This window comes from Emydura macquarii, unplaced genomic scaffold (genome assembly GCF_026122565.2).
Source record: "Emydura macquarii macquarii isolate MOO-44397 ecotype Brisbane River unplaced genomic scaffold, CSIRO-AGI_Emac_v2 contig_2699, whole genome shotgun sequence".
Classification (NCBI taxonomy): domain Eukaryota; kingdom Metazoa; phylum Chordata; order Testudines; family Chelidae; genus Emydura; species Emydura macquarii.
In genome coordinates this window covers 2,570,090-2,597,762 of record NW_027132836.1, presented here as the reverse complement: position 1 = coordinate 2,597,762, position 27,673 = coordinate 2,570,090, and the positions used below count along the sequence as shown (strand labels likewise).

General features: G+C 49.3%; 1 protein-coding gene across 1 annotated transcript; it reads left to right on the top strand.

Moving 5' to 3' along the window:
* Window positions 1-443: 443 nt before the first annotated feature.
* CPD (carboxypeptidase D) lies at window positions 444-27,673 on the top strand. The gene is made up of 21 exons (XM_067565880.1): window positions 444-1,204; window positions 4,916-5,163; window positions 9,337-9,479; window positions 10,333-10,502; window positions 11,093-11,457; window positions 12,068-12,259; window positions 12,766-12,933; window positions 14,123-14,232; window positions 14,830-14,932; window positions 15,522-15,664; window positions 16,354-16,523; window positions 17,248-17,559; window positions 19,391-19,586; window positions 20,106-20,241; window positions 21,121-21,270; window positions 21,782-21,877; window positions 21,969-22,033; window positions 22,201-22,332; window positions 22,636-22,821; window positions 23,201-23,300; window positions 23,946-27,673. Exons 1-21 carry the CDS (start codon window positions 537-539, stop codon window positions 24,170-24,172), a joined length of 4,080 nt encoding a protein of 1,359 aa, XP_067421981.1. The 5' UTR covers window positions 444-536; the 3' UTR covers window positions 24,173-27,673.

Below are 27,673 nucleotides of genomic sequence, written 5' to 3'. Positions count from 1 at the left end.
GTCACTAACAAGGTCGCCGCACGCCCGAGGCGGAAGTGACGTAGAGGTAACACGACACATTAGCCTCCCCGCCCCTTGAAGGTTGGCCACGCCTCCTTGGTGACGTTGACAACATCGCCTTTTTGATCCACCTTGTCTTTCCGGGGTCCCTACCCCAAAGGCTGCCTCATTGGTCCCTCTCTCGCCCCGCCCACCCTGGCCTTCTCCTCCCCCATTGGCTCCTCCCCTCCCCATTCGCTCCGCCCATCCCCGTAGACTCTTCCCCCATTGGTTCCTTTCCCCGGGTTCCTTTCTCGCTGTCGCCTCCCTCATTGGCTCCTATCCGTCTCGTGCTCGCCCCACGCCTGCCCTCGCATTGGTCGCCTCGCCCGCTCTTCCCGCCCCTGCCGTGCATTGGTCGTCTCCGCCGCTGTTCCCGCCCCCTTCCCGCGCGCAAGCCTCTCCCGGCCCGCCCGGCCTGCGCGCGCATCGTGTCGTGCGGTGCTGCTGGGCCTGGCTCCGGTTCCGAGGCCCTGCGTGTGGCGGCGTCTCTCCTCATGGCCGGGCGGCTCCTGCTCTGGCTGCTGCTCGGGCTGGGCCCGGCGGGCGGCGCCCACATCAAGAAGGCGGAGGCGGGCGAGGGGGCGGCGGGCGAGGCCCCGGCCCTCCGCTACCTGCACTCGGCCGAGCTGGGCGCGGCGCTGCGGGCGCTGGCCGACGGGGCCCCGCCGGGCCTGGCCCGGCTCTTCAGCCTCGGGCAGTCGGTGGAGGGGCGGCCGCTGTGGGTGCTGCGCCTGACGGCCGGGCTGGAGCCGCGGGCCGGGGCCGGGACCGGGACCGCCCTGCCGGAGGCCGACCCGGGCGGGGCCCCGCTGCCCGGCCGCCCGCAGGTCAAGCTGGTGGCGAACATGCACGGCGACGAGCCGCTGGGCCGGCCGCTGCTGCTGCGTCTGGCCCAGGAGCTGGTGTCCGGCTGGGCCCGCGGGGAGCCCCGCGCCGGCCGCCTCCTCAACACCACCGACCTCTACCTGCTGCCCAGCCTCAACCCCGACGGCTTCGAGCGGGCCCGCGAGGGCGACTGCGCCGGGGCGGCGCCGGGCGGCCGGGAGAACGGCCGCGGCAAGGACCTCAACCGCAGCTTCCCAGACCAGTTCGGGGCCGGCCCGCCCGACCTGGAGCCCGTGCCGGAGGTGCGGGCCCTGATCGCCTGGATGCAGCGCAACAAGTGAGCCCCCGCGTCTGTGGGATTTGGGGGGGACGGAGGCTGGGCTCCCGGCCCCGCTCGGGGGGTCTGGGCTTTGGGCGGGGGTTGATGTCGGGCTGAGGGCTGGCTGTGCGTAGGGGAGCTCATGCAATACGCTGTCCTTACCTGTGTGCATGGTACCGGCCCCGGCTAGCTCCTTGGTGCTGCTGTCACCCGAGGCCGCTGGGGCATCCAGCGACCTGACTAACGCACCATGTCTTGGCGTGCTCGGCGGACCTCTTCTGAGCAGGACAGGGGCAGGTTTTAGTGTGTAGCTACACAAAGGCCCACGTGCACCTGCCAGGGGAACCATGCTGGTTTCTTTCTAGACAGCTGCATGTAAAGGACCGCTAGCAGTGTTGTTTTCTAGGCTGAGCAATAATCCCTTAAAAATGTCCATGCCTGACTCCCTCTTCAGGGCAGGCTAAATGAGCTCCAGAGGAGAAACGTATTTGCAGGATGTACTTCACCTTAAGGCCATTTGTGACCTTTGCGTTTTGCCCTGTGTTGCTAACTCTCATCATCACTAGCTGTCTGATCTTTAGCAATATGGACCGAGCGTGTTGCTGAATACAAACAGGTGCTCAAACACTGATGTCTGGCATGACTTGTGGCAGGCAGAGTGTCCAGCTCTCCTCCATCTTTGAATCTTGTAATACATTTTCCCCACATAGTTTCTTGCTGTTGTTGCATAAAGATTTCTTGCTAAACATTTCTAGATGTAGGTTTTGATTCTGCAAAAGTTTATGCATGTCAATAGTTCAGAGTGTGGGCGTTAGCCCTGGGAACCTAGAATAATGCATTAGCCTTCCAGCTTCTGACTAATGCCACGTCTATGCATACAGCGCTGCAGTGGCACAGCTGTACCACATCTGCTGAAGATGCTCTGTGCTGACAGAAGAGCTCTCGCCCAAAGAAACCACCTGCATGAGTGGGAGAAGCTATGTCAGCAGGACATAACCCTGCGCACGAGTGCTTATGTTGGTGTAACTTATGTTGCTTCGGGGGATGGTTGTTTGTTCACACACCTGAGTGACATAAATTATGCTGACATAGGCTGTTGTGTAGACATAGCCTAAGCACAAGAAGGGAACTACACTAATAAGCTTACTTGTCTGGAATGGTTCTGCCTTTAAGGGAGGATAGCTAGCTAAATTGGGTTCTGTCTTTTCTGGCAATATCTCATCTGCTGTGAGTTTCCTGAATTAATTTGTAAAAGAAAATAAAGGTTAGGTTGTGTAGCATTCTGTTCTCTTCAGATTTATTTTCAGAAAGTTTATTACAAAATAGCTATGTCAGAACGTCTTATGTTGTGGTATGACATGAGTGGAACAGGAGCGCATGGGGTTATGTAAACAGTTCCAGTTTCCCTTATGGCAATCTCTGGAAAATTAGGGTGATCGCTATTTCTTTACTTATGAGAAATAGATTCTGATCAGATATGGGTTGATGGATACAATTTTGTTTCAGTCCATCTTCCAAAGTCAGAGATGGAGAGAAACTGACATGGGATTGACTGCTTTACTGTAATAAAGGGCTCTTCAAAGAACCGCTGTTAGTACTTCTTGGTTGGTTTGGCTAAGGCTGTCAGCTGAAACACAATAGCAACTGTGTTGTTAAGCATCAGTGTGTGACATCTACGAAATAGAGTGTGGAAGCTTGCATTTTTCTCTGAAGTTTTTGTTAAAATTTAACAGATTTCATGTGTTGGGATCAGGAGGTGCTAGTAAAGATCTAGAATCTCTACTGTAGAGAACTTACTGGTCTGCGTTGTTGATTCAGTGCTGTTCCACGGGTTCTTGCTTGCATTGTCCGCTCTTGCTTACTTGCTCAACTTTGCTGGCATCTCTGGTGATGTGCTGTAGCACATAATGAAGCTAAGACATACGTTTGCTCTTGCTCTGGGTTCCAAACATCAGCTTCAAAATGAATTAAACTTTTTTTTTGGCAAATACTTCTTAAAAAAAGCTACTCTGTCAGACCTGTGCATGAACAATACAACGAATGAGGCTCTCCTGGGGTTGGCAACAATAGTTTATGCTATTGCAACTGCTGTGCTAATCTCATCACTCATACAAAAATGAGTAAACAAAACCACTTGTTTAAAAATCCCTAATGGAGGTAATGTTTTTTTTTATTGGATGACGTCCATATGCTCTGATTCACAGCCTATAAATTGTTTAAAAAAAATAGCAAAGGTTTTGGTTATGTCAACTCTGCTTAATAACACAAGTGAACATGGGCTGAATGGCAAGGGAACAAATCTGAACTTGTCTACAATATTGTAAGAAATGAGAACAAAAAGTTTCTTAAAAATGCAGGGGTGTTTAGAGTGTCAGTTGTAATGAGACTCTTACAGCTGCTGGTGAGCAGGCTAAGAGACAGAGACACAGGGCCTCTTCACACTTAAGTTTTCTGACTTCCCTTAGAATTTGATGCCCATATGCACCTGACCATTCCTTAGTGCAGCACAAGCCTCTTAATCTTGCAAGTAAACCCCATGGTGCATCTCACTCATACATTCTTCAAAGCTTAAAAAAAAGCTGTGTCTGTCATCTGCAGACCATGTGGGACTACTAAATAGCTGCTGGCTGTGATCAAAATGCAGAGTCAAGCAAATCATGCTTAGGGAAAAAACAGACATTTGTTCCATCTCCTAGAACGCTAGATGTTAAACTGAGATGTTAAATTGAGTGCATGGTGAATGGAAACCTGAGGTTTAATAACCACAAAATTCTTTTGGCTTCTCGGGGTTCTGTTCAGAGCCTTTCTTCGGGGCTGCCTGCTGCTGGACTTTACTTAAGGAGCTGAATTCTTTTCAGTACAAGTGGATGTGCTCGAAGTTCCTGTCAAAGCAAGATATGCAATGGACTAATGACTGCCTTTTGTAATCTGTAAAGACAGTAGCTGCCATGGTGATGCGTTGGTGCCTAGGCAGCTGAGGAGAGAGAAGCCTTTTCTTTGAGCATCTTGAGACTATCAATGTGTATGTTGCTTTGAAGTAATCCTTCTTTGAATTTTGCCTCATTTGCCATTCCAGCAGCAGGCTGCAGTCCTGTGAATCTGAGCTGAACCTCACAGCGCACAGCTTTGTATGACAAACCACAAGTTGGGAGTAAACAAATGCCTTTTCAGATTAACAACATTCCCCATCCCATTTTTTTTCTGTAAAATAAATTAGATTGTTTCAAAGGAAAGTTGGGCCTTTGTTAACATGAGGCACCCTCTAAGCCAACTTACAGAAGTTGGGACACCTTAGCCCAAGCTAAGAGTATTTGCTAATATTAAGCAAAGCCGTAGGAACATGGGAATTACCAGGCTAGATGGGACTTGAGTTCCATTTAATTCACACTCCTGTCTCTGACAATGGCCAGCACCAGATATCCTTAGAGCCTATCTAGTGTAGGCTGAGTGTGTCTCAGATATAGCATAGCTTTAATACAGCTAGTAAAGCTCAAAGTCTTCTCATCATACAATGTTCATTGGATACTGGGCTGTTCACTTACTGTCCCAAAATGCTGTGTAACATTGCCATGCAGCTGCCACTTCCCTTCCCAGGGGTGGGCCCCGTGATTTGAGAACATCGTTGTTGAAGTACTTTGAGCCAGAAGTAGCCAAATTTATCTGGGTAGCTGGTGCTGGCCTAGGATGCTCTGTCTGGTTCTAATAAACGTTTGTGTTTTTCAAAACCAGGTTTGTACTCTCTGGGAACCTGCACGGGGGCTCTGTGGTTGCGAGCTATCCCTTTGATGACTCTGCCATGCACGAGTCCAGTGGAATCTATAGCAAATCAGCTGATGATGAAGTGTTTAAAAACCTGGCAAAAGCCTATGCTTCGAACCACCCGATAATGAAAACTGGCACCCCAAACTGCCCAGGGGAGCAGCTTGAGACCTTCAAGGATGGCATCACAAATGGCGCTCATTGGTATGATGTGGAAGGTAAGTTATTTCAGTACATTGCTTCGTAAGGTTCTCCAACCCTTCCTCTGGATTCCATCGTCATGGCATGTCTCATAGAGCCCTCCCCTCTCACTTGTATCTTCATGGGCCATCTCTGCTCCCGTTAACTGTCAAACCTCTTAGTGGCAGTTACTGCGGTTGAAAGTGATGGTAAGAGAGGAATATATTTTTAGCTTTTTAATACATCTTCACAGCTGGAAACAAAGCAAAACGGTGTCACAGGCCACCAGCAAACGCTTGGTGGATCACAGTTTGGGAACCTGGTTTAGGGGGTTAGTCTACTCTGTTTTTTCACATATGCATAGGGTAAATGCACACCCAGTTCCCGTAATTATAATGGGGATCTGGACATATGACTCCTAGGTGTATTGGAAAATCCCCACCTAACCTGTCTAGGGGGTGGAAACCATTAGTTAACGTATCTCTAGTCGTGGCTTTGAACAAATCTTAAGCTGTTTGCATGGACAGTGCAATTCACTGTCTGCCTTCTCCTAACCTTTGCTGTTATCGGTAGTGCTCGTAAGGTTCCCCTGAACACTTGTTCACTTCAGTGAACTCTGGAATGTCTGCTAATGGGTGCTCTTCTGCCCGGGTAACTTAGGTTATGATATTTTAACAGCCCATGCCTTAACCTGTTAGTCGTAACCTCAGATGAGTAAAGCCCAGCGCCACAGATACACAGGATCGCCCCCAGCTTTGGAACGGTGCTAGGAGGAACCCTTCACTGCCTCCTTAGAATGGACCTCTGAGCCTGCAGCACTCCTGCTTCACGCTGTGAGCTCTGCTTAGGGAGTCCAACTGAGATCGACTCCTGGTAGGGATTCGTGTGCTCTTCAGGGATCCACGCACCTCAGCCAGCATTTGCAGTGACACTCAAACAGCCTTGCCAAAACAGTCGGGTTTATTAGTCAGTTGGAAGTCGGGGTAGGAAGTCCCTAGGTTAGCACAGAGAAATGAAGGTTAAAGTATAGATCGTTGTGGCCAGCCTAGAGCAGAGCCAAGCTGTAGTGAATCCCAGTATTCAAGCGTCATCTGAGCTCCTTGATCAGCCTCCAGGCGAGAGCGCCAGCTCCTTCTGGCAGCCAATTCTGATTGCCCCACCTCACACCTCTCCAGGCCTTGGTGTTTGAGCTGGGGATGGTTGTTCCGCTTCCCTGCTGAGAGGTGGGGAAACATATCCCTCTAGGTCATTGATTGCTAGGTGTCAGTGTACTGGGGATGGGGTTTGACATTCTCTTCTCAGATGTTCCATTGATATCCGGTCTAAGGCCAGACAGCTAGGTGACACCCACACCTGTGTCTCCCAGTCTGCCACTAGAGCACACAGTCCTCTTTGCCCCCCTGGGCAAGAATGCAGTGTACAGGGGTAACTGCGGCACACACAGGCTTCATAAAAATATTACAGAAAATTCCTACTTTGTCACACCCAAAAAACTTTTAAAATCTAACTTACATCACTTGGTTTGGGCAATGGAGGTGGACCAGCCACGTTCACTCACGGGGTCTCGTGCACTAACATGAGGCTGCACACGTTTCATTTGCAGCTGGGGGGGCAGGGGCAGATTTAACTTCAGACAGTGTTCTGTCATTTTGCCTTGTAACAAAAACGTGTTAAGTTTTTTTGAATAACTTACATATAGACAGCCCCCAACTCCTCCCCTAAATTTAGGGTCGAGGTTATCTGGGTCCCTTTAAGGCTTCGTTAACAAACATCCAGGGGAAATACCCAGCTCAGTGCAACCATTCTAGCGTCCCATAAAGTCCGTAGCAGAACTCCTGTTGACTTCGATAGGAGCAAGTGTGGGGCTAGCGTGTCACTTTGTTTGTGTAGACAAATGACCTGAATGTAAATTAACCACTTCCCCCCCGTATGCTGATCTTTGGAGGGGAAATAGCACGACTCAGCCATATTGCAGTCTTTGATGGATACCTGTCTCCCACAAATTATTACACCCGTCCTATTGGTGTCTGATGGGATGCTATTCCTGAAAAGTCCCATGGACCAGCAGAAATATAAATTGTAACTACTTCATGAGTTTGGTCTCATCCTAGTTCCCAGCAGACGTTACACAAATATGGACTTGCCAGATAGGGTGGTGGTTCTTGTCATGGAGGATAAAATAGAAGGGGAAAAAAACTGCATAAATGGAATGGGGGGCCAGTGTAGCACAGCTCTGTAAGCTGCTTCAGTCCAGCCTTAGTCCGGCCTGAGGCTGAGAGGGCTATGGAGGAACTGTAATTAGGCTGCAGAATTGGAAAGGCCCAATGAATGCTTGAAATGTTATGGAGCAGTAATTTCTGAAAGACGTTTTTCTGAAGTCTGGGTGTGGGCACTGAATGAATCGTGTAAACCTTAAGTCCATGCTTACTGGGAAGAAATTCAAACACGGGGATGGGCTGGCAGAGGAGAAAGGCCTAGATATGTTTCCCCATTATAGCTGATTCATTGCTGGGGATTTCACTGTTCAAATACAGCTCAGTTTTATGTTGCTGCTTTTATAACGATTTCCTAGTCCAGCATGTGTAATTGGCAGAGGCTGTATGTTTACTGGTTTAACAAGCTTCATTGTGTTTGTACGGGGAATCAGAACAGTGAGGGCTTGTGGAACTGCATGGCTCTGCTTTTGATGAACCAGGATATCCTGTTCAAGCTGAACGCCCATCCTCTCAGGGCAGTGGGACAAACCATCTCAGTTGGGCAGCTTGCATGTTACAGACCTTCACCTGAACTCATGGATACGTAGCTAAACGCTCTGTGTACCTGAAACAAGTGTTCTATGAAGGAACGTCTACTGCTGCCTCTGTCTACCTCTGTGTCCTCCGAATCCTGAGGTTTTGTAGCCATGGTAGGAACGCACTTGCAGGGAGATTGTAGCGTCTACACCTGACATTGACTCTCTAGTGTACAACGGCTTAACCATGCACAGGCTGCCAGGATTTGGTAAGCATGATCTTGATGGCTTCTGCGTCAGCATCCTGGGCCTTTTAAACAACTGCTGCCTGCAGACGCTGGCTGCAGTGCAGGCTTTTGTGTGTGTTCTGGCTGTGGAAGTGACAGAAGTATGGCACATGTCAGTTCGTTCTGTTCATGCAGTCTCTGTGCTGCAGTCACTGGGGTTTGAAACCTGTCTGGTACAGAGACTTAGAGAGGCTTCCAGCTTCACTGTGAAAACAAGCTCGTCAGCAATGGGAAATCAGAAAGTCCGATCCAGGCATTACCAGCCCTGTAGACTTGCTTCTAGGTGATGCAGGCAGTGACTGCGGGGAAACTAAGCAAAAGAGAATTTCCAGCACATGTGAGACGGCTTGGCTAGAGACTTACAAACAGGCAGTGTGTTAGCAGCAACCTAGAATGAAGGGCAGGTGAGACTTGGCAATTCAGGAGCTTTTAAATACACGTGTGGTTGTTTGTCTCATAAGCGATGCTTTAAATAGTCACAGTAATTGCTCTGTAAATGATATGGGGGGGAACATCATTTCTCAATAGGTCATTTTTTCTTTGCTGTATTTTATCTTGTGTAATCAAACATGCTAGAAGGTAGACTGCTGTGGGATTCGTTGTGCTGGACTTGGAATCAAAGCTTGTGCTGTGGCCAGACCTGTTTGCCCTCATTTCTGAGTTTGCAAACAACTGTGTGTGTGTTGAACTAAGTTGGCATGTGTAAAGGCCTCGGAGGCCGATTCTCCATAAAAAATATGGTTCTCTGAGCCACTGCTGAAATTCTCTTCTTCTTTCCAGCTCTTTAGATTAGCGTGGCTCAGACTTGGAGACCTTTTGAGACTATTTCTGTTCCATGCACAGTTACTCTTCCTTTTTTAACTCCCTTGCACACAAGATCGAGTTATTCTTAACCTCATTTGGGAGCCTGGTGAGGCAGTGGAATTGTCAAACTGTTCCCTGGAGCATTGTAACTCAGCACTGGGCTGGGAGCACTGCGCGGTTGGTGTACTCTGTTATTGGAGATGGCATCTCTTGGGTTAAAACCATTTTGGTCCTCTCTTCTGGACTTTCTCCAGCGTGTCCACATCTTTCCTGAAAGGTGATGCTCAGAACTGGACATGGTTGCAAGAGGGCTTGAGGGTGGGAGCAGCTTCCCGAGTCTAGCCTTTCACCAGCCCTCTTCTTTGTGACCAATCTTCTTGCATTCCCAGGGGGGATGCAGGATTACAACTACGTATGGGCCGACTGTTTTGAGATCACCTTGGAGCTGTCCTGCTGCAAGTACCCGCTGGCGTCCCAGCTTCAGCAGGAATGGGAGAATAACCGGGAATCTCTCCTCACCTTCATTGAGAAGGTAAAACGTGGGCTGGCCTCTCAGGAGGTGGATCGGGGCTTGTGGACCATAGGTACAAGGCCTAGGTACACGTGACTGGCAGATCAAACCCCAGAGTAGAGGGTGTGGATTGTTTCTGTGGCTAGTAGCCTAGGCTGCCCTGTGGTCCTGTGGCAGCTATGAATTAACAGAAGTCACCAGCGACAGGGCTGCCTGGCTTCTCTGCAGTCTTGCTGCAGTTCTGTATCCTGCTGTGGGCAGCAGGCCTGGGTGAGGGAGTTAATCCCCCGTAGTCCGGGGGATTGTTCCGACTCCTCCTGGAGGAGAAATGGAATTGCTCGAGCTGCGTTCCACCGCTGCGTCGTTGGGTGTCCTCCGCTACCTTTTAAAGTGCAGCCTTGGCTAGAGGGTGGTTCCAGCTGGGCCGGGGAGGCTACCGCATCTCCCCAGCTGAGGTGCCGTGCAGACATCCTGAACTCAGCCTGTTGTGTAACCACTGAAGTGTCTCTAAACACGCTCTCTCCAGCCCCAGTAGCATGCGTAGCCTGCCTGTAATGGGGCTGGGGCACTGAAAATAACGGTGAGGTTGGGCCTAGTTTGAAAGGGTTGCAAATTATGAAAGTTTTTGGTCTCTCTCCATAGGGAAAGCAGGCCCGCCATGGGGAGTACAAGGGATTTCCAAGGGCTAGTGTCTCTCATTTCATCCTGGGATTTGTCTCCTAGTGGAGTGGTCCAGCCAAACTTCCCTTTGAATTGCAGGCTGGCTGTGCACGTCTGCTCTAAACTTACCAGCCTTGGTGGTGATGGGGGCAAGGATCCATTTGTACCTGGAGTGAGTTATCTTGATCAGTTCCTTTTTGATTTCTTTCCCCAGGTCCACATGGGAGTGAAAGGGTTTGTCAGGGACTCTGTCACTGGGGCCGGCCTGGAGAATGCGACCATTGGTGTTGCTGGCATTGCTCATAACATCACGGCAGGCAGATTTGGTGACTACCACAGGCTGCTTGTGCCTGGAACCTATAACATCACAGCGGCTGTCAGAGGGTAACGTCTCTGGAGCAGGCGGGGGGCCTGTACTGCTAAGCGTTCTCATTTTCACAGTCTCTTCATGCTTGCTTACGGGGTTTGGCTAGAAGCTGCTACTGTCACTTCTTTCCTGTGATGGTGCCCGGCTGCAGCTTCATGTGCTGATTTGTCCTTGCTCCTAGAGCACCACCATTCAGGATGCTCCTGTGGGGGTAAGAAGGAGGCAATGTTAAAGCTTGTAAATGTAGCGCTACTACATGAGGGGTTACAATACAAATGCAGCCCCTTCTCTTAGCATTCTGCCAAGGTGGTCCCAGAAGGGCCATTCTTGAGAAGAGTGCAGCAGACAGGAGTTCAGCCCCACGTGACTGTCTTTGGAAGGGCTGTCCTCATCTCGGTTAAAATGGGGTTTGGCCTGATGGCAACGGGATATGACCTGATGATGTGCTAGCTGGGGAATCTCTGGTGTAGCTTTTATAGTGCCAGACCTGCTGCATGTGGTGGTGGTGGGAGACAGTGCTGAGAAAAGAGACTGCGCTGGTATAGGATCCTGGGCTTGGCTTATGGCTTCTTGTTTCATTGACGGCAGACTCGTGTGTCTTTCTCAGTTACGTGCCAATGACTGTAGAGAACATTGAGGTGAAGGAAGGGGCTGCAACTGGGGTGGACTTTTCCTTGCAACCTACTGTCATGGCGCCTGTTCCTGACTCTACGCAGGCTGCAGCCACACCAGCGCCAGCCTCTGCCACCAATGCCTCTGCTACAACGAAGGCAGCAAGCCCAACCTCGCTCCATCAGCCGCTCCAGCCCAAGGACTTTCGCCACCACCACTTCCCTGACCTGGAGATCTTCCTGAGGAGGTACGCCAGCGAGTACCCGAACATCACACGCCTCTACTCAGTGGGCAAGTCTGTGGAACAAAGGGAGCTGTATGTGATGGAGATATCTGACAACCCAGGCGTCCACGAACCAGGTAACCGGCCAGCCCCGTGAAATTCTTCTGTAACATATTGCACATGCACCTCCGGAGCAGGGTGTGCGCCAGGGCCGTACGCCTCGCCACGCGTCCGTGGGGGCTGGATGGACAAACTGGAGAGGGTTGTGGAGGTGGTGGTGACGATTCAGTCCTGGCCAGTTAGCCAGGTGGATTGTGAGCCCGTCCTGGCAGGGACCCTGTCACCTTGTTTGGAAATAACCTAGCACGCTGTGGGAGGACTCACCGCTGTCCTGCTTAGGCTGATCGACATTTCAAGAGCTTTGCCAGCAGAGCAGTTTCTGCCTGCGCTCTTGGATGAGGATGCTGACGGGTGCCCCAGAGCAGTGGTGTGGCTGGCCCTTCTGCTCACGTTCCACCCCGCAGCTGGAGTCCACCTGTCTCCATTGCCAGCCTGATGCCATCTCGCTCCAGGAAGTAAACTGGGAGAGGGGGTGACAAGGGCTTCAAGGGGTTCAGAGGCCCATCACAAGTGGGCTGGCAATGCTAGTGTTCAAATGGGCTTTACAGTGTCAGAGTGTCTCAAAGCCTAGCTATTGTTACAAGAAGAATGCCTTGATTCTGTTGCTGAAATGTCTCTTCTGTCCAGGTGAACCAGAGTTCAAGTACATTGGGAACATGCATGGGAATGAAGTAGTAGGCAGAGAACTGCTCCTCAATCTCATTGATTATCTCTGCAAGAACTTTGAGACTGATCCTGAAGTGACAGAGTTGGTCCTTAACACCCGCATCCACATCATGCCCTCCATGAATCCTGATGGCTATGAAAAATCCCAAGAAGGTAGTTCTATCGCTTACTAAACAGCTTCATGTCTGTAGGTTCAGGAGTGGGCAAGGGGGAGTGAGTCGTTGTGGAAGGGCCAGGAGCCTAACACATGTTGCACAAAACTTTTCCTGCCCAAGAAGGGCAGAGAATTGGTTTGCTGCACCTTTGTGCATCAAGAGCAAATGGATCCTCCGTTTAAACTGCAGCTCTGTGTCATCCCTCTCAGGCTATGAACTCTAATAAAATCAGAACCTGCTGAGAGCAGAGGACAAAGGCTTGTAATGGTGACCACACCACCCAGCAGGCCACCTCCCCACCATCTGTGTGCAGGGAGGAGGCCCCCTACTCAGGGAATGGATTGGGGTGGGGGCGGGAAGCTGCAGGAAGCCAGCCCATTAGTAACAGATGCGTCGCTGTCTATCGAAAGCAGCCCCTTTTTCCCTTTCGAGGTGAGCTGCTGATGGGTTTGTGCTCTGTGAATGGGGGTGATGCAGGTTGAACGTACCATGTTTGTTGCCCAGGAGACAGAAGCAGCACAGTTGGCAGAAACAATAGTAACAACTATGACCTGAACAGAAACTTCCCCGACCAGTTCCTCCCGACGACAGACCCTCTGCAGCCGGAGACTCGCGCTGTCATGAGCTGGCTAAGGGACTATCCGTTCGTGCTCTCGGCAAACTTGCATGGAGGTATGCAGACAAAACCAGACTGCTGTAAAACGTAGCTTGTGGGAGAAAAGGGCTTCCTGTACCACACTGCAGGGCGTGGGTTACACTAGGATGCTTCTGCTCTGTGTCTGGGAGCAGTAGCTGGAGATTGTCTGGGCTGGCCTATGGAATTGGTTTCCTTTGTCCATTTCCCAGGCTCTTGCCTAAATAGATCAATAGTGCATTAAGGAGGGGGCCTCTGGCAAAGCCACTCACCCCAGAAAGGGAGCAGTTTATCTAGTCATCGTGAGGGGAAACTCTTTCAGTAAGAGCACCTATAAAGGAGCCACATTAAAGTCTTCATGGAATTAACTTCTCCACAGTTCAATATTCTTCATCTTCCGTGTGTCTGCTGTGCCAGGGACTGAGCCGGCCGCATGTCTTGCTATGCTGTAAAATGATGATCTACATGGAACTACTTGGCATCATAACCTCGCTGCCTGGCTGAGTTGCTAGGTTCCTGTTGATTTAATTAGCTGCCTTTTAGAGTGATCTAAATTAATAGTCACTGCATTGCAGCTTATTCCCCAGACTGCTTCTCTGCTGGGGGTGTGGCTGTAGCCATTGGCAGATGGCGGTTGCTCAGTATTGGTCCACTGGATTTTTCAGTGCCTTGATAAGAGTTCATGCAGACTGGCTGCAGTGCTGGGTTTTCATCAGATGTCTCGGAGTGCTATTAATGTAACTTGGTCAGCTGGAATCTCCCTAGTTTAGTCCTGACTTGATTATGCACAAATGTTTACCCAGAAGTCATCCTCAGGGTGAAAGGGACGCACTGTTCAGAACGGCTGCTGGCCAACGATACCACTGACCCAAATTCCACTCATTCTGTAAACCACCTTGACTCTTGCCGTCCCTCCTCATTTGAAAATGACCCCCAGGATCTGTGCCCAGCTTTCTCACATGCCAGGGGGAAACGCTGGGCTTCAGGGCTCCAGTTTCAGGATTTCTGTGACTTTCTTAGTTTAAGAACGTTCCACTAGCGTGGACAGGTGACCCTTACTGCATGTTCATTGTCTCCTTCATCTGCCTAGTTTAGCACTGCGGCTTGTTCCGAGCCGTGGCAAATGCACAGACTTGTTCTCTGGCGTTTTTGGAAAAGCTTCCTCTATGCTAGAATTTAACAATCTATTATAAAAGCACACTAAGTAGAATCTTGTTTCGTCTGCAGGTTCTTTAGTGGTTAATTACCCCTTTGATGATGATGAGAAAGGAATAGCCATCTACAGTAAATCACCGGATGATGCTGTGTTTCAGCAGCTTGCACTTGCTTATTCCAAGGTAAAGCTATAGTTAAAGGAATTGCGCATTATGCTTTGGTAACTCTTCTTGACTGGTTGGCACAAAACTGCTGGAACTGTTGAAAAAAGCTTGGGTGTAGGTAATGTTCATAGAGTCTTGCCATTAAAGTGTAATGTTGTAGTCCCTCCTTGGGTTACAGCAGAACCTGTCTTGCCGGAGGCTGTCATTTCATGAGCTAATTTCCAGCATAATCAACCCTAGCGGTGCCATAGGAATAAATAGACACTGTCCATGTATGTGGAAGCTGTAAAAAAGGATTGTGAATGCATTCGTAAGACTGTGAGCTGAGGCTGTAGTACATAATGCAAATGAGAGCAACGGAGGAAATCGTGGGCCTTAGCTGATTCATGGCCAGTTGTGAGTGGATGCTCCACGGCTCTAGATAATCAGTGCAGGATTAACAGCAGCTCAGGGACCTGTGCTGTATGTGTGGCTGTGTATCCAGAAATATCCATCTGTATTTAACGTGCTGCTGAATTCAAGATGCATATTAAAATGTAATGGCTTAATGTGGAAGGTGTCAACACGGTACAGGGCAAAGTCCAGGGTTCATGTGTGATCACTTCTATTTTTCAGGAAAATACTCAGATGTACCAGGGCAGCCCTTGTAAGGACATGTACCCCAACGAGTATTTCCCCCATGGCATCACTAATGGAGCTCACTGGTATAATGTTCAAGGTAAAACACCACGTGGGAAGGAAACTGTTCATGGCCTTGAGTGTGGTGGATCTCGAGTCTCTAAAACAGTTTTTTCCAAATAGAATCTCTCTTGTCCGCAGATAATTCGTCTTTAGTTTCCAGTTAATCACCTAGATCCCTTCCCTGGTGGATCTAGGCCAGAGGGACATGGGCCCCATTTATAACCTCTAGGCTGTAGTTGGGCAAGTTATTTTGGAGTGGGTGAAAGTGCGCTCTGCCTCCCAGTGGCCGGCTGGGCTGTGCTGGTGTTTGGTTATTGGGAAGGAGGGTTTGTAAAGCTTAAGCAGAATTTGCCACAGCCTATATTTTTGAGGTGCAAGTGTGAAAAGTGCTTCGTCTAGGAATAAATCTGCCCTTCCTGCATCTTGACAGCTCTCTGAGGCCTGGGGCGGACTCGCCCTGTATAAACCTCTTCACTGTTCTGTGACAAGGCAGCCTTTTGCTGTAAGAGACACACAGAGTGAAGTTCTCTAACTTCTCAGAGCTCCACAGCTTAGCCAGGGTATTTCGTGACCGTTGTAAGAAGACTTTGAAGTACCGAATAATAGCTCTGATGTTTCTGCCGTAGGTGGGATGCAAGACTGGAACTACATAAACACAAACTGCTTTGAAGTGACCATTGAGTTAGGCTGTGTGAAATACCCAAATGCTGAAGACTTACCGAAATACTGGGAGCAGAACCACCGGTCTCTGCTCCAGTTCGTAAAACAGGTGAGATGCTACAACAGCCAACCAACGGGAACCGAAATGCTGCGTACTGCTTGACAGGGCCTCTGAAGCATCCCAGGAAAGTCTGTTCACATTAGGGGATCCTTAGTGTGTGTCGCTTTCCAGGCTCGTCTGCTGATTGGAACCAGCACTGGTGCTGAGCCAGAATGGGAATGGTTGCAGTGTCACCCAGGGAAGCATAGAAAAACCACAAGATGAGAGGTACACGTAGCAGAAATCCTTTTAAAAGCTTACGCCTTGGATGCATACTCAGTAGCAGGCGTAACAACTTTATCTGGGGTGCCCTAGCCTTTCAGACGTCTGGAGGAGACCCTGTGATGCTGCTGTTCTGGGATTTGGGGCAGGAGTGCTGTGGAGGCATTTTTCAGACGTGGTGCATAAACAGGCGTGTTGCAGTGTCAGTTGTAGCACAGCGCTGTACCACTGTGTCTTGAGGGAAACAGTCACTCGTTGGGCCCCTGCAATGAAACGGACTTCAAATGGGGTATTTACAGGGTACGTTGGGAACCTTGGCCCTGGATTTCCTTCGCATCCCACAGGACTGGAACTGAAAGGGAGAGGCACAGTGATTGCTGCTTGTCGCCGTGACTCGTGTGGTGCTTGGACATCCCAGTGCTGATGCTCCAGAGACTTGTCACTGAATGGTGGTTGTTCTCTGATCCTCTGTCTAGGTTCACCGAGGTGTCAAGGGATTTGTGCTGGATGCCGCAGACGGAAGGGGCATCGTAAATGCTATCATTAGTGTTGCTGACATTGACCACCCTGTCACCACTTATGAGGCTGGAGACTACTGGCGCCTCTTGGTTCCGGGGTCTTACAAAATAACAGCATCTGCCAGAGGGTGAGTGACTGACTGGTACCTTGGACAAACTGCTGATCTCTGACCAACCTTCCCCTAATTCAGCGGTGTTGCTAGCTCCTTTCCCCTTCTGCCTGAAGGGAGCGCTGGAAGGGATTTGTGCTTATCTGGAGCAAGCACTTAACTCCCCTTAGTGAGAAACAGACCAAAAACTCCAATAGAGAGAGTTCAACCCACAGTGCTGGTAACACCCCACCCATGGGAATGATTGGCTCCGCTGGTGACAACTATCCCCGATTGTTACCTGTGGTGGAAAGCGGTTCATAAGTGAGTATGTATTTAGGAGAAGCTTAGCTATAGAGGCAGCTGTTCAAGAATAGCTTCATTAATTGTTCTGGATCTGCCAAATCCCAGTCACCATTCCAGGCAAAGCTGTCTTAGTATTCCCACCTGATAGCCTTGGACCATAGCACCTGGATTGCCGAATTCCCCAGCCCCACTGCTGGTAGGAACTGCAGTTATCTGTGGTGATCTCACTCACATACATACATACATTCTGGTTCCTTTTCCTAGCATGCTATTCATAACGTCTTGTCCCAAAGCTGTCTTGCTATTGTTTTATTTTCCTTTGCTGTGCACCTCACCTCTAGTTTGTGATGGAGACAAGATTGCAGTCTAACATGAATGTCCAGCTGTGGAAGATATTGCAACAAATGGAGTGTTTAAACCTACTTGCTTAGTCCTTGTATGTCTTCTCCTCTGGCAGGTATAACACCGTCACCAAGACAGTGAGCGTCGGGGACAGAGGCGTCGTGCAAGTCAACTTCACTCTTTCACGAACAGATTCCAAAGTTGCGGCAGGGAAGAGCCCAGTCATAAACATTCCAGACACAAGCGACCCCACTACCAAGGAGTTCGAGACCCTGATCAAAGAGCTCTCTGCTGAGAATGGCTTGGAACGCCTTATGCTGGCATCTTCAAGGGACGTTTCTCCCTACCGCTACCATCCATACAAAGACCTGTCTGATTTTCTTAGAGCCCTCAACCTGAACTACCCTAAGATCACAAATCTCACTAAGTAAGTGATGCTGCTTCTAGCTTATCGCCTCCCAAAGAAACAGCCTGGGGCTGTGCTGTAGCAAACAGCATGTGAGGTTCCTGTCTTGAATGTGCTCCTGTTACAGACACAGAGGAAGCTAGAGTCCCCATCTGAAGGTGCCTAATCTAAAGTGACAGACAAATCCTGTCAGGTACCTGTACTGGATGGAGCTCTAATCTCAAAGCTTTGAGGTTTTGGATTGTCAGTGAGACGTCCAGGAAAAGATGTGAGTGCAGTCTGAATAGAGGGTAGCAGTCTGGCACAGAAGGGGAAGAAGATGGGGAATCCGAAAGACCCTTTGCGCAGGGAGGCCTGTAGGCAGAAATGAGCAGATACATTGTGTGTGTCTTGAAGGATCTTGATAGGAGGCCAAGAAGCAGATGAGTAGGTATCACACTTACAATCTGAGCCACTGACCAACATTAAATGAGCTCTTGATCAATCAGACACTAGGAATATCGAGGTCCTGGAGAGGAGCTGAATCTCTCTGGGTAAAGGAGACCCTGCCCGTGTGCACTTGAACTCAGATCGGTGGGTGCATCTTTCCCCAGACATTCTAGTTAGTGCCTTTACCTCTGCATTCCCCCCTCGGATGTTCTAACCACATCGGTGTAGTGTCACTAACAAAAGCCACTTGTTTGAAGGGCTTCCCGAATGGTACTGCCCTGATCTGTCCCTCTGGTGTCCCGTGCAGTATGAGCTCAGACTTTCCTTTGTTCCTTGTATCCTCTCCCAGATCAGTGTCGCGCTAGAGACCACCTCTGGGTTACCTGCCTTAATTCCAGGCCTCAGCCCACTTGCATGTGGTCCCCTGTCTGCTGTGGTCTTTCCCTCTGTCATTTCGCTCATGACTCATTGGCAGAATGGCACCTGGGACCGATACCAGGCCTGCTGTGATCTGCTGATTTATATGCCTTCCACATACTGTTTGTTTTGTTATTGCCAGGCACTGTGTGCCAGCCCGCTGCCCACACTTACTCCAGAGCTGCTGTTCTCATCTGTAGCCTCTATTGTGCTTCCAGTTATGTCATTCCCTGGTAGTGATCTTTGTCTCTTCCATTTCTCTCATTAAGGGCAATGACCCATGGCTTGTGCAATTAGCTGTAACCTCTTCAGATAATGGGAATTTGGTTTGTGGTGGTCTTCTGTTCACTTCTCTCAGCGGCAAATCTAGTCACTGCTAGAACGTTACCATTGGGGTTATAATCACGTGGTCAAGAGTGGGTCTAAATGGGCTTTGGCAGCCTCCCTTTTATATTAATTTAGATGAACTCGATGGGCCCAAAGAGTCCAAGGTGTGAAGTGATGATGTCACTGTCCAACATTTCACAGGTTTAAGTGAGGTTCAGGGTTTGGTCGGTCACTTTTCACAGTTGAGCTCACAGTCTGGGCCTGCGGATGTGCCCTTTTAGCACAGCACCCCCTCATTTGTTCTGCATGCTCATTTACGAATACTTCCTGTCCCCAAATCAGCTGTTCCACTAGCTTTCCCCATACCAGCCTTTGACATGTCCCATGTGTCAAAGGCTCTCCAGGAGTGGGGTAAATTGTCCTTTTCGCTCTTCCAACTTGCACGTATGCTTAACTTCCTGTAAATGTACGCAGGCAGCCCCTGCTAAGCAGGGGACACACTGTTGTGGTCCCCTCCCTTAGTGATGCAGCTCAGTGTTACAGGGAATTCTCCTGTGTCCCTTTCTGCTGGCAACCAGCTTTGCCCGCTTCTAGTCCCTCATGGATCTGTGCAAAGGCCAGGCCAGTGTGGTTCTCCATCCATAGACACTGGGCGCTTCTGTTTCTCATGTGTTGGCAGGTTGGGTCAGAGTGCTGAGTACCGTCAAATATGGTCTCTTGAAATATCCAACAAACCAAACCAGTCTGAGCCCGAGGAGCCGAAGATCCGCTTTGTCGCTGGTCTCCATGGAAATGCTCCGGTGGGCACAGAACTGCTTTTGGCATTGGCAGAGTTCCTCTGTATGAACTACAAAAAGAATGCAGCCATCACCAAGGTAAGGAGTCCGCAGCTCTGATGCCCCACCTGCCTCGGGGGCATGGCCTCAATAAAGAGTGGTTACTGGGCAAAAGGTACCCTCCTCTGAATGCCAGGCTGGGGGTTGTATGAAATACAAAAGACTTCCTGGTGTAAGCGTGAGAGTCTGAGGACAGTGTGTAAACTCTGTGGTGGCCTGACCACATGGGGATTGGGAAGAAGCCTGCAAAGACCCTGGGAGTTGATGGTGGGTGCGGGGTCCAGTATCTTAGCAGGTATCCAAACCTGACTGTTGTGACTCCGCTGTGGTAGCAGCTGGCCAGTGTTTGCAGAACCCTACCCCTGCCATTCTGGGCCCAGTGGGGAAACCCAAGGTGAACTCTTCTGTGGTGTAGGCAGCGCTTTCAGGAGCCTGGTCATGTGAAGGTGCAGGGAATTCTTCAGTGTCTGTCTGAGGGCCGTGTATGGGTGGGAGGGGGGAATCCGCTGAGCATGCTTCATGGCTAGCTATTGAACTTAATCTTCTCTGTGTGTGTAGCTGATTGACAGGACAAGAATTGTGATTGTGCCGTCCCTAAATCCAGACGGGCGTGAGACCGCTCAGGAGGGAGACTGCACATCCAAGATGGGACTGACCAATGCTCACAGCAAAGATCTGGACACAGACTTCACAAGTAAGGCTAGTTAATGTTTAATCCCTTGACAGGAACCAATGCAGTGGTATCAGTCGTGTTGTTGCAAGGTCCAGCACCACTGACCGCTTCAGTTATGCCTCAGTTATTCTAACTGAATGGGTACCATGGTGCTGTTGAAGAGTTGATGCAAGTTGCAGATGGTAATTGAAATACCGTTTTCTCCAAGGGAAGGGCAATCCTAGTTGGTTCATGGTACTCTTTAGCAGAATCGAACAATCAGACACCCCTAATGACGACTTTGATATTTACTTCATTGTTCTGGGGGAAGGGAAAGGAGTATCCTTTAAATCCTGAAGCTCTCCACCTTTTCGCTGCTGACCTCATCTTCCTGGAGTTTGCCCATGCTTTTCCCGAGCTATCTAGAGCTGTTCCATTGGAGCATCACAGGTCTAGCCTGTCTGGAGTTGGAGAGGTTCTGAGCAGTTTGTTTTGGCTGGTTCTGTTGCCTGGGAACACATGAAGCACTTATTTTTGGGAACAATGGCATCAGTTGTGTGACTGACATGGAGATTACTTGCAAGAATTGCTCCCTGGATCTTGATGGGAAATGGCACTGTGGAAATAGTGACCTGCAAGGTCTGTTGCAGGTGGTGGATGAATGCAGCCACTAACTGACTGCAGTTAGTTAACTATCTTATGTGGCCATGTGTCTAACTTTTCAATGCTGCAAGGTGCCCAGATGCTATGGCAGGGGCCCTACAGAAATGCCTTCATAAACACACGCAGCTCAATATAGTTCAAACACTACCAAAGATCCTATTTCTGGAAGCCTTTACCATCAGAGAGAGAGAGAGAGAGAGAGAGAGAGAGACTAGTGCTGACCTCTTATGGCTTCCTTTGTCTTTGTTCTGATTTTAGGTAATTCCTCCTTGGACACTGGAACAAGAGAGCCAGAGACCAGAGCCATCATTGAGAACTTGATCTGGAAGCGAGATTTCAGTCTCTCCGTTGCACTGGATGGTGGATCTCTGCTCGTAACTTATCCATATGATAAACCTGTGCAGACAGGTACAACTAACTCCTCCCAAGCCGCTTCACTCTGCAGTTAGGACCAGTTATTGTTTCAGTAGTCCCATTTTCAGCTGCAGGCTAGTCCTGGGCCAGCATAACTGGTTGTCTGGGTTGGAGGGGGCTTGTCTTATTGCTGAACTGAGAGCGAAGCAAAAATTCGGAGACTTCCGGGCCAATGTTAAAAGCCTCTTTTGTAAGACAGCTGGGTCACTGCTCCCAGCGTTTAGCCGGAGCACTGTAAAACATTGTGATTTTAACTGTCCATTGCAGGAAGTGCTGGGAGTATTTGACCTAGGAGCCATTCAAAATGAGCACGTGCAATGGGATTCGGTGGCGGTGTCTGTTTGACCAAACTTCATAATGTTCAGGAAATGCTGTTTAGAAACTATTCAGCTTTTAAACCTGTTGGAGACTGTCTGTGTGCTGTTCCGTCATTCATTTAGTCTGCTTCAGTTAAAGATAGCTGCAACTCCCACTTCCTACTAATGTTCTGATCTTCTCTGTATAGTGGAAAATAAAGAAACTCTGAAACATTTGGCATCTCTCTATGCAAACAACCATCCGTCAATGCATCTGGGTCAGCCAGGCTGTATAAATGAGTCAGGTATGTGCGTATGATGCTCTGCACTCTGGCTGTTTTGGTGCTAGCCGCTGCTTGCAGAGGATTTTCTGACTTTTTTTGTCTCTGTCTACAGATAAGAACATTCCAGGAGGTGTGATCCGGGGAGCAGAATGGCACAGTCACCTGGGCAGCATGAAGGTATTTCACAGCCATACTAGACTCCGCCTCAGTGCATAGCCAGATGTAAACTAGTGTTAAAGGCGCAGACTTTCCAGGCAAAACTATGCCAGAATCTTCAGTTATCTCATTCCAAAGCTTTCCCTTTAAACACTGTCCATGTCACAACCCCTTCCCCTGTTTTTCAGGATTTCAGTGTTACCTTTGGCCATTGCCCTGAGATCACAGTGTACACCAGCTGCTGTTACTTCCCAAGTGCTGGACAGCTCCCAACTCTGTGGGCAGAGAATAAGAAGTCTCTCCTTAGCATGCTTGTGGAGGTGAGAGATTAATGTCTCTTAGAGAAGACACTTCTGGGGTATGGTGAGGAAGCACATTGATACTTGAGGCCTGGTCCTTGCTGCTGAAGTCCTGGGGTGGATAGGTCCAGCGGAATGAGATGTGGTGTATCAGTAAGGGAATTGGCTAATCTCTCAGTGACGCGTTGCCTCGAAATGAGATGAGCTGCATTTTGTTGTATTTGAATTACTAAGCAGAGGATGGTGCTGATAAATCCTAATACACTCATGTGTCTCCCCCACTGATGTAACTGAACGCATAGTGTCTGACACTCTTGATTTCAGGTTCATAAGGGAGTCCATGGATTTGTTCAAGACAAGAGTGGAAAGCCAGTGTCTAAGGCACTCATTGTGTTCAATGAAGGTGTGAAAGTCTACACGAAGGAAGGTGGCTATTTCCATGTGCTCCTGGCACCGGGTATACATAACATCAGTGCCATGGCTGACGGATATCAGCAGCAGCATGTATGGGTGAGTGTGCAACCGTATCACAGGATCTCTGCTTTCCTGTCTTGTAAGTGGCATCCTTAGACCATTAAACTTGTTTTTAAGGGTCCTGCTTAATTTTTACCCAGATCTCTGGTTTTTCAGCTATTTAATCTTCACTAGCTGCTGAACAGTCTTGCTTTTCAGCCAGGTGTAGCTATGTTTAACTTGTGCAGTGGATGGAAGAGAACTTCCCACCATGCTCCCTTTGGGGGGATGGTTCTGAGGCATCACTTTTTCCTCTGCATCACACTTGTGCTGTTGGCCACAGTGACAAGTCCATGTGGCTGCCACGTGCTTCTCTTCTAGCTGGATGCCAACGCAAAATATCGAACGTGCTTAGCCTTTGCCTTTGTTTTTCCAGGTGCTGGTGCACCATGATGCCGCCAGCTCCGTGGTCATCGTATTTGACCTGGATAACAAGATATTTGGGCTTTCAAGGCCGCTCGTCGTAACTGTAGCAGGTAAAGTGAGACGCGTTCTTTTCAGGAACCTTTGTGTGAGCACATTCAGGAGGTGGGACTCAACTTTCTGACCACAAACTCCCCTCTACCCTGCCCTTTATTCTAGGTACGCTGTTTATTCCTGCTGGCTTATCCCACAGCGTTTACACCTGCTAATGCCGTATCTGCAGCTAAGAGGGTGGATGTTGGCAATCTTTGCAGGGCCCTGAGGCCCATTCTGAATCTGCTGATGAGATGGGGGATAGTGATAGCAATGGGAAAAGTCTGCTTCTGACAAGTCCATGTTACGTGGCCATGGCAGTAAGACAGTAGCGTTCCTTACCCGAAGCCCCCTTGAAAGGAGCACAGCTGGCTTGAAGGAGTTTGAGGCTAAGGTGGCTATCACCCAGGGAGGCCAAAGTTCATATTCTTGCTGATCTCGAGGAAGGTTTGGGTTTAACCCTGTGCCATTCCCAGCTTTGCCCAACTGCACAAGAAGGCCCCTTTGCTGCGGGTTGGGAGCAAGGCGCACTGGTGCAGTTGGATGAAGAAAGCAGCTGTAATTCCCCTTTGAGCATAGCTGGAAGTGGCAGGGCGCTGCAAGTGTCCCGCGGGAGTGTGTGCGCTCTCACGTGGCACTGACTTGCGTGTTCTTCTCATTGGTAGGTGCTACCATGTCCGCACTAGTCCTCACCGCCTGCATCATTTGGTGCGTCTGCTCCATCAAGTCCAACAGGCACAAGGACGGCTTCCATCGCCTACGGCAACACCATGACGATTACGAGGACGAGATCCGCATGATGTCCACCAGCTCTAAGAAATCCCTCCTGAGCCATGAATTCCAGGACGAGACGGACACTGAAGAAGAAACGTTATATTCTAGCAAACACTGATAGACCCCAAGTGGAAAAGAGAGCTCCCTACGGACAGGGCCTGCAACGGGGGGCTGCTCTTATGCTTCGGAGATCTGGAACGTTCGCTTGCAGGATGTGTAAGCTCCAGAGACGTGGGTGGCAGTTCTCAACCTCCCCTGTTCTTACTTGCTCCATTCCTACTTTATGCACAAGTCAGCAGACCATTAGGTTTCTAGGTCAGGGGTTGAAAACACTTGAAAGGTCATTTATTAGTGCTAGCAGCTTTCCCAGCAGTCCAGCCTTACGCGGTGATGGTGGAGAAATGCCTGGCAGGCTCCACAGTACTAAGCTTTAAAGCCATTATTTATCTCTACCTTTTTGATTTTTTTTTCACTCTATACCATTTGGGGCAGCCTTGATCAGTTATGGCTAAAGACATGAGCTGCTGGTGACTGGCACTAGAAATGGACAGTGAGCTTGGTTTTTAGTTGCTCCACCCCCCTCCAACGGTGCAGAGGTACTCTGGCCTGCTCTGCTCTGCTGCAGGTTTCCATGCCTCTGAAGTGTTTGCAAGGTGAGCGAGTTTTACAGATGGGCTTTCCATGAAATTGCCTCTGTGTTGAAAACTGACAAGGGGATAATCTTGAGTCCGGGTGTGAGAAGCTCCCCGGCCAAAGGGAGAGAAAGCTACAGTTACTTCAGTAGAAGTTGGGTGTTTGGTAGCTGTGCAACTCTGCCATTCTCTAGTGAAAAGAGAATCCTTAGGTTTATTTGAACCATCTTGTGCAGAACCCCTATTGCTTCTGGCTGGTCACGTAGAGGGCAGAATGACACTTATCGTCACCTGTCGGAGAATGGAAACTAGCTAGTGATGTGTGAATGGGGAGTAACCGCAGCCTGCAGCATAGCACGCTGAAAGAGCCACTTGAGACTCTTGCCAAGCAGATGGTTGCACAGCTCACTATGGACATTGTCTAAATGCAGCTAGTTACAGACCGGATGTGCCTGCTCAGCCTTGTTCGAATCTTTCCCATGTCCATCAAATACCGAAACACACCCATTCCTGATCAGTGCGATTGTTAAAGCTGACAGTTTTGCTTCTGCATTGACCCTGATGTTGCTAGACCTCCAGCCAGCATCACTGCTCAACAACCGCAAGCAGAGTTCCTCTAAACATGTCCCTCCTGCTATTTCATGGTGAGATGACCAGAATATGTTTTGGGGGGGAGGCGGGGTGTAGAAGAGGGATCAAGCTAGCTGGTTTGGATAGCCCTTGAAGTGTAAACAGGAGGTGAAGTATGTGAGCGAAGCTCTCTGTAACTGAGACCACTTGATTCAAAACTTAGCGGTGGTTGGGGGTAAAAGATGCCTCTAGAAAGGAGAGGGGCCAAATGAGATCTCCCAACAGCACTTTCCATGCCTCTGGCTGTCCTAGTTTGTCTCCACTTTCTAAGGTGGTGGCCAGGGCTCAGCAGCGTGAAGCAGCTGCCTGCATTACTCACTTCAGTACTTGCAGAAATGACTCGATGATGCAGGAAACCTGCCAGGCTCTGGCCTGAAAGGAATGATTCCAGGGGTGGATCCACTCAGGATATTGCAAGCTGGAGTGAAGAAAGAAATCTGCTTAACTTTGCCAGAGGATGGACTCTTGTAAGATGCGAGGTCCAAGGTTCTCCAGCCTTTGCTGTACGCCTCCCGCTGGACCTTGCTGCCCGTGTGGAAATGCAGCTACCAAGGGAACCTACCCAATCCAGATGTGTTCGTAATCTACCGGTTGCTGAAAAACTAAATTCTGCAAAAGGTTAATGGGGGTTTGTTCAGTCTTTCCTCCTACTCCCTGGTTTCTCTGAGAACTTCAGGTGCTAACACGTGTTGTGTTGGAGACAGCAATTACCTCCTCTTCCTTCATGATTGGGTGTTTCAGACTGAATGGGGGAGGAGTTGGCCACATGTAGGGATCCTTCAGCTGTCTTGTATTCGTTGATAGTGTTAGGTCTGCAGTGTGGTCCTCTGTCAAGAAGTGGTGCCGTGTTGCCTGTGTTCACACTACTCTCCAGTGACCCAGAGAGAGTGGAGCTTTCCAGTATTTATATCTCCAACTTGCGTTAAAACCGTTCCATTAGCTACCATGTTGTGGAGAGTCTCTAGTACAACCTGGCTTTGGCTGCTGCCCTGGGTGTAAGCCCCCACCCCCGAGTGTCAGTGTGAAACACCCAACAATTCCCTACAAGATGGGTTTGTCTGGTCTCCACTGGACAGGTGTGACGGGGATGTGAACTGAACTCTGTGGGTAGAGATGGCGAAGTGCAGCCCCTTTATCTCTTCTTAAAACAAGGCTTCCTGTTAGAGCAGTCGGGCATTTCTGCTGAGTGAGGGGAGAGGATTTATGCTCCTCCATCCCCTGTATGTACCAGCCCGATGACTCCCACGCTGTATTGTCTACCATAGGATTGTCCCCGAGGCATGGGCTCCATGCAGCTGCCAAGCTAATAGGATCATGGTGGAAATGTTTTAACATGGCAGATAAGTTTCTCAATCTCTTGATAGCACAGTCGACTTGGCAAATATGCCGTTAGGTATGTGATGGGAGCAGCCAGGCCAGGCAGGGAGTGCCTGCTCTCTCTCATACCTCAGGGTTAAGGAGCTGCTATTGCATCTTCTCACACTCTCTTGCAGGACCCACAAATGTAGCACGTGCTAGGTTACCGCTGTGCTGAATACATGACTTTGCCCAGTCCCTTGTGGTCTGGACCTATTCTGCACTCCTGATCAGACCCAGTAGGCTATCACCTAGTAACATTAAGCCTGCCTGATTTCCAGACTTTGCTTTCAAGGTCCAAAGCAGATCCATTTAAGTTTTTATATTGAAGTTGACTTCTCAGGCTGCTCTTATGCCTCTAGCTTTTCCTGCCTTGATGCCTGGTTCTGCTTGGGAGTTGGGGCTTCCTACTTCATAGGAAGATGTTCTCCCTCTAAATCAAACTTCTGCCCCACAGCAATAAATCTTGTTAGGAGTCATGCATTTCAGAGCCTTGGATCTGCCCTTTCTCCTCAGAGAAACTAGCTAGTGGTAGGTGAATGTTTGAGGTATGTGGGTGTGAATTTCTGTACAAGTGTGATTGAAACTTTTCTAAGGAGCACGGGATGAACGTCTTTGCTTATTTCTCCATGGGCAAATCTACAGCTCTTCTGTGGCATTGACAGCCGGGTATTTTTTATTGATTTGCTAAACAAACTGCCCTCCACACCTTTTCTTGCAGCACCCCATGCCATCTTTAACAGCCACTATCACACCCCCCTTTTTTTGGAGGGTCCCCACCCCCCTCATACGCACTTGTCTCTGGAGTGCATAGGTCCATGTACTGTGCCTTCAAATGTAAACTTTTCAAAAGGGACTTAAAATGGTTGACTTTTAGCTTAAAAAAAAACAAACCAATTTGTGAGATGTGAGACTGAACTTCTGTACCAGGAGCGTGTGCTGGTTTTTTACATGTATATGGAGATCGAATACTCTGTATTAAAATTATTTTGATGTCTCTT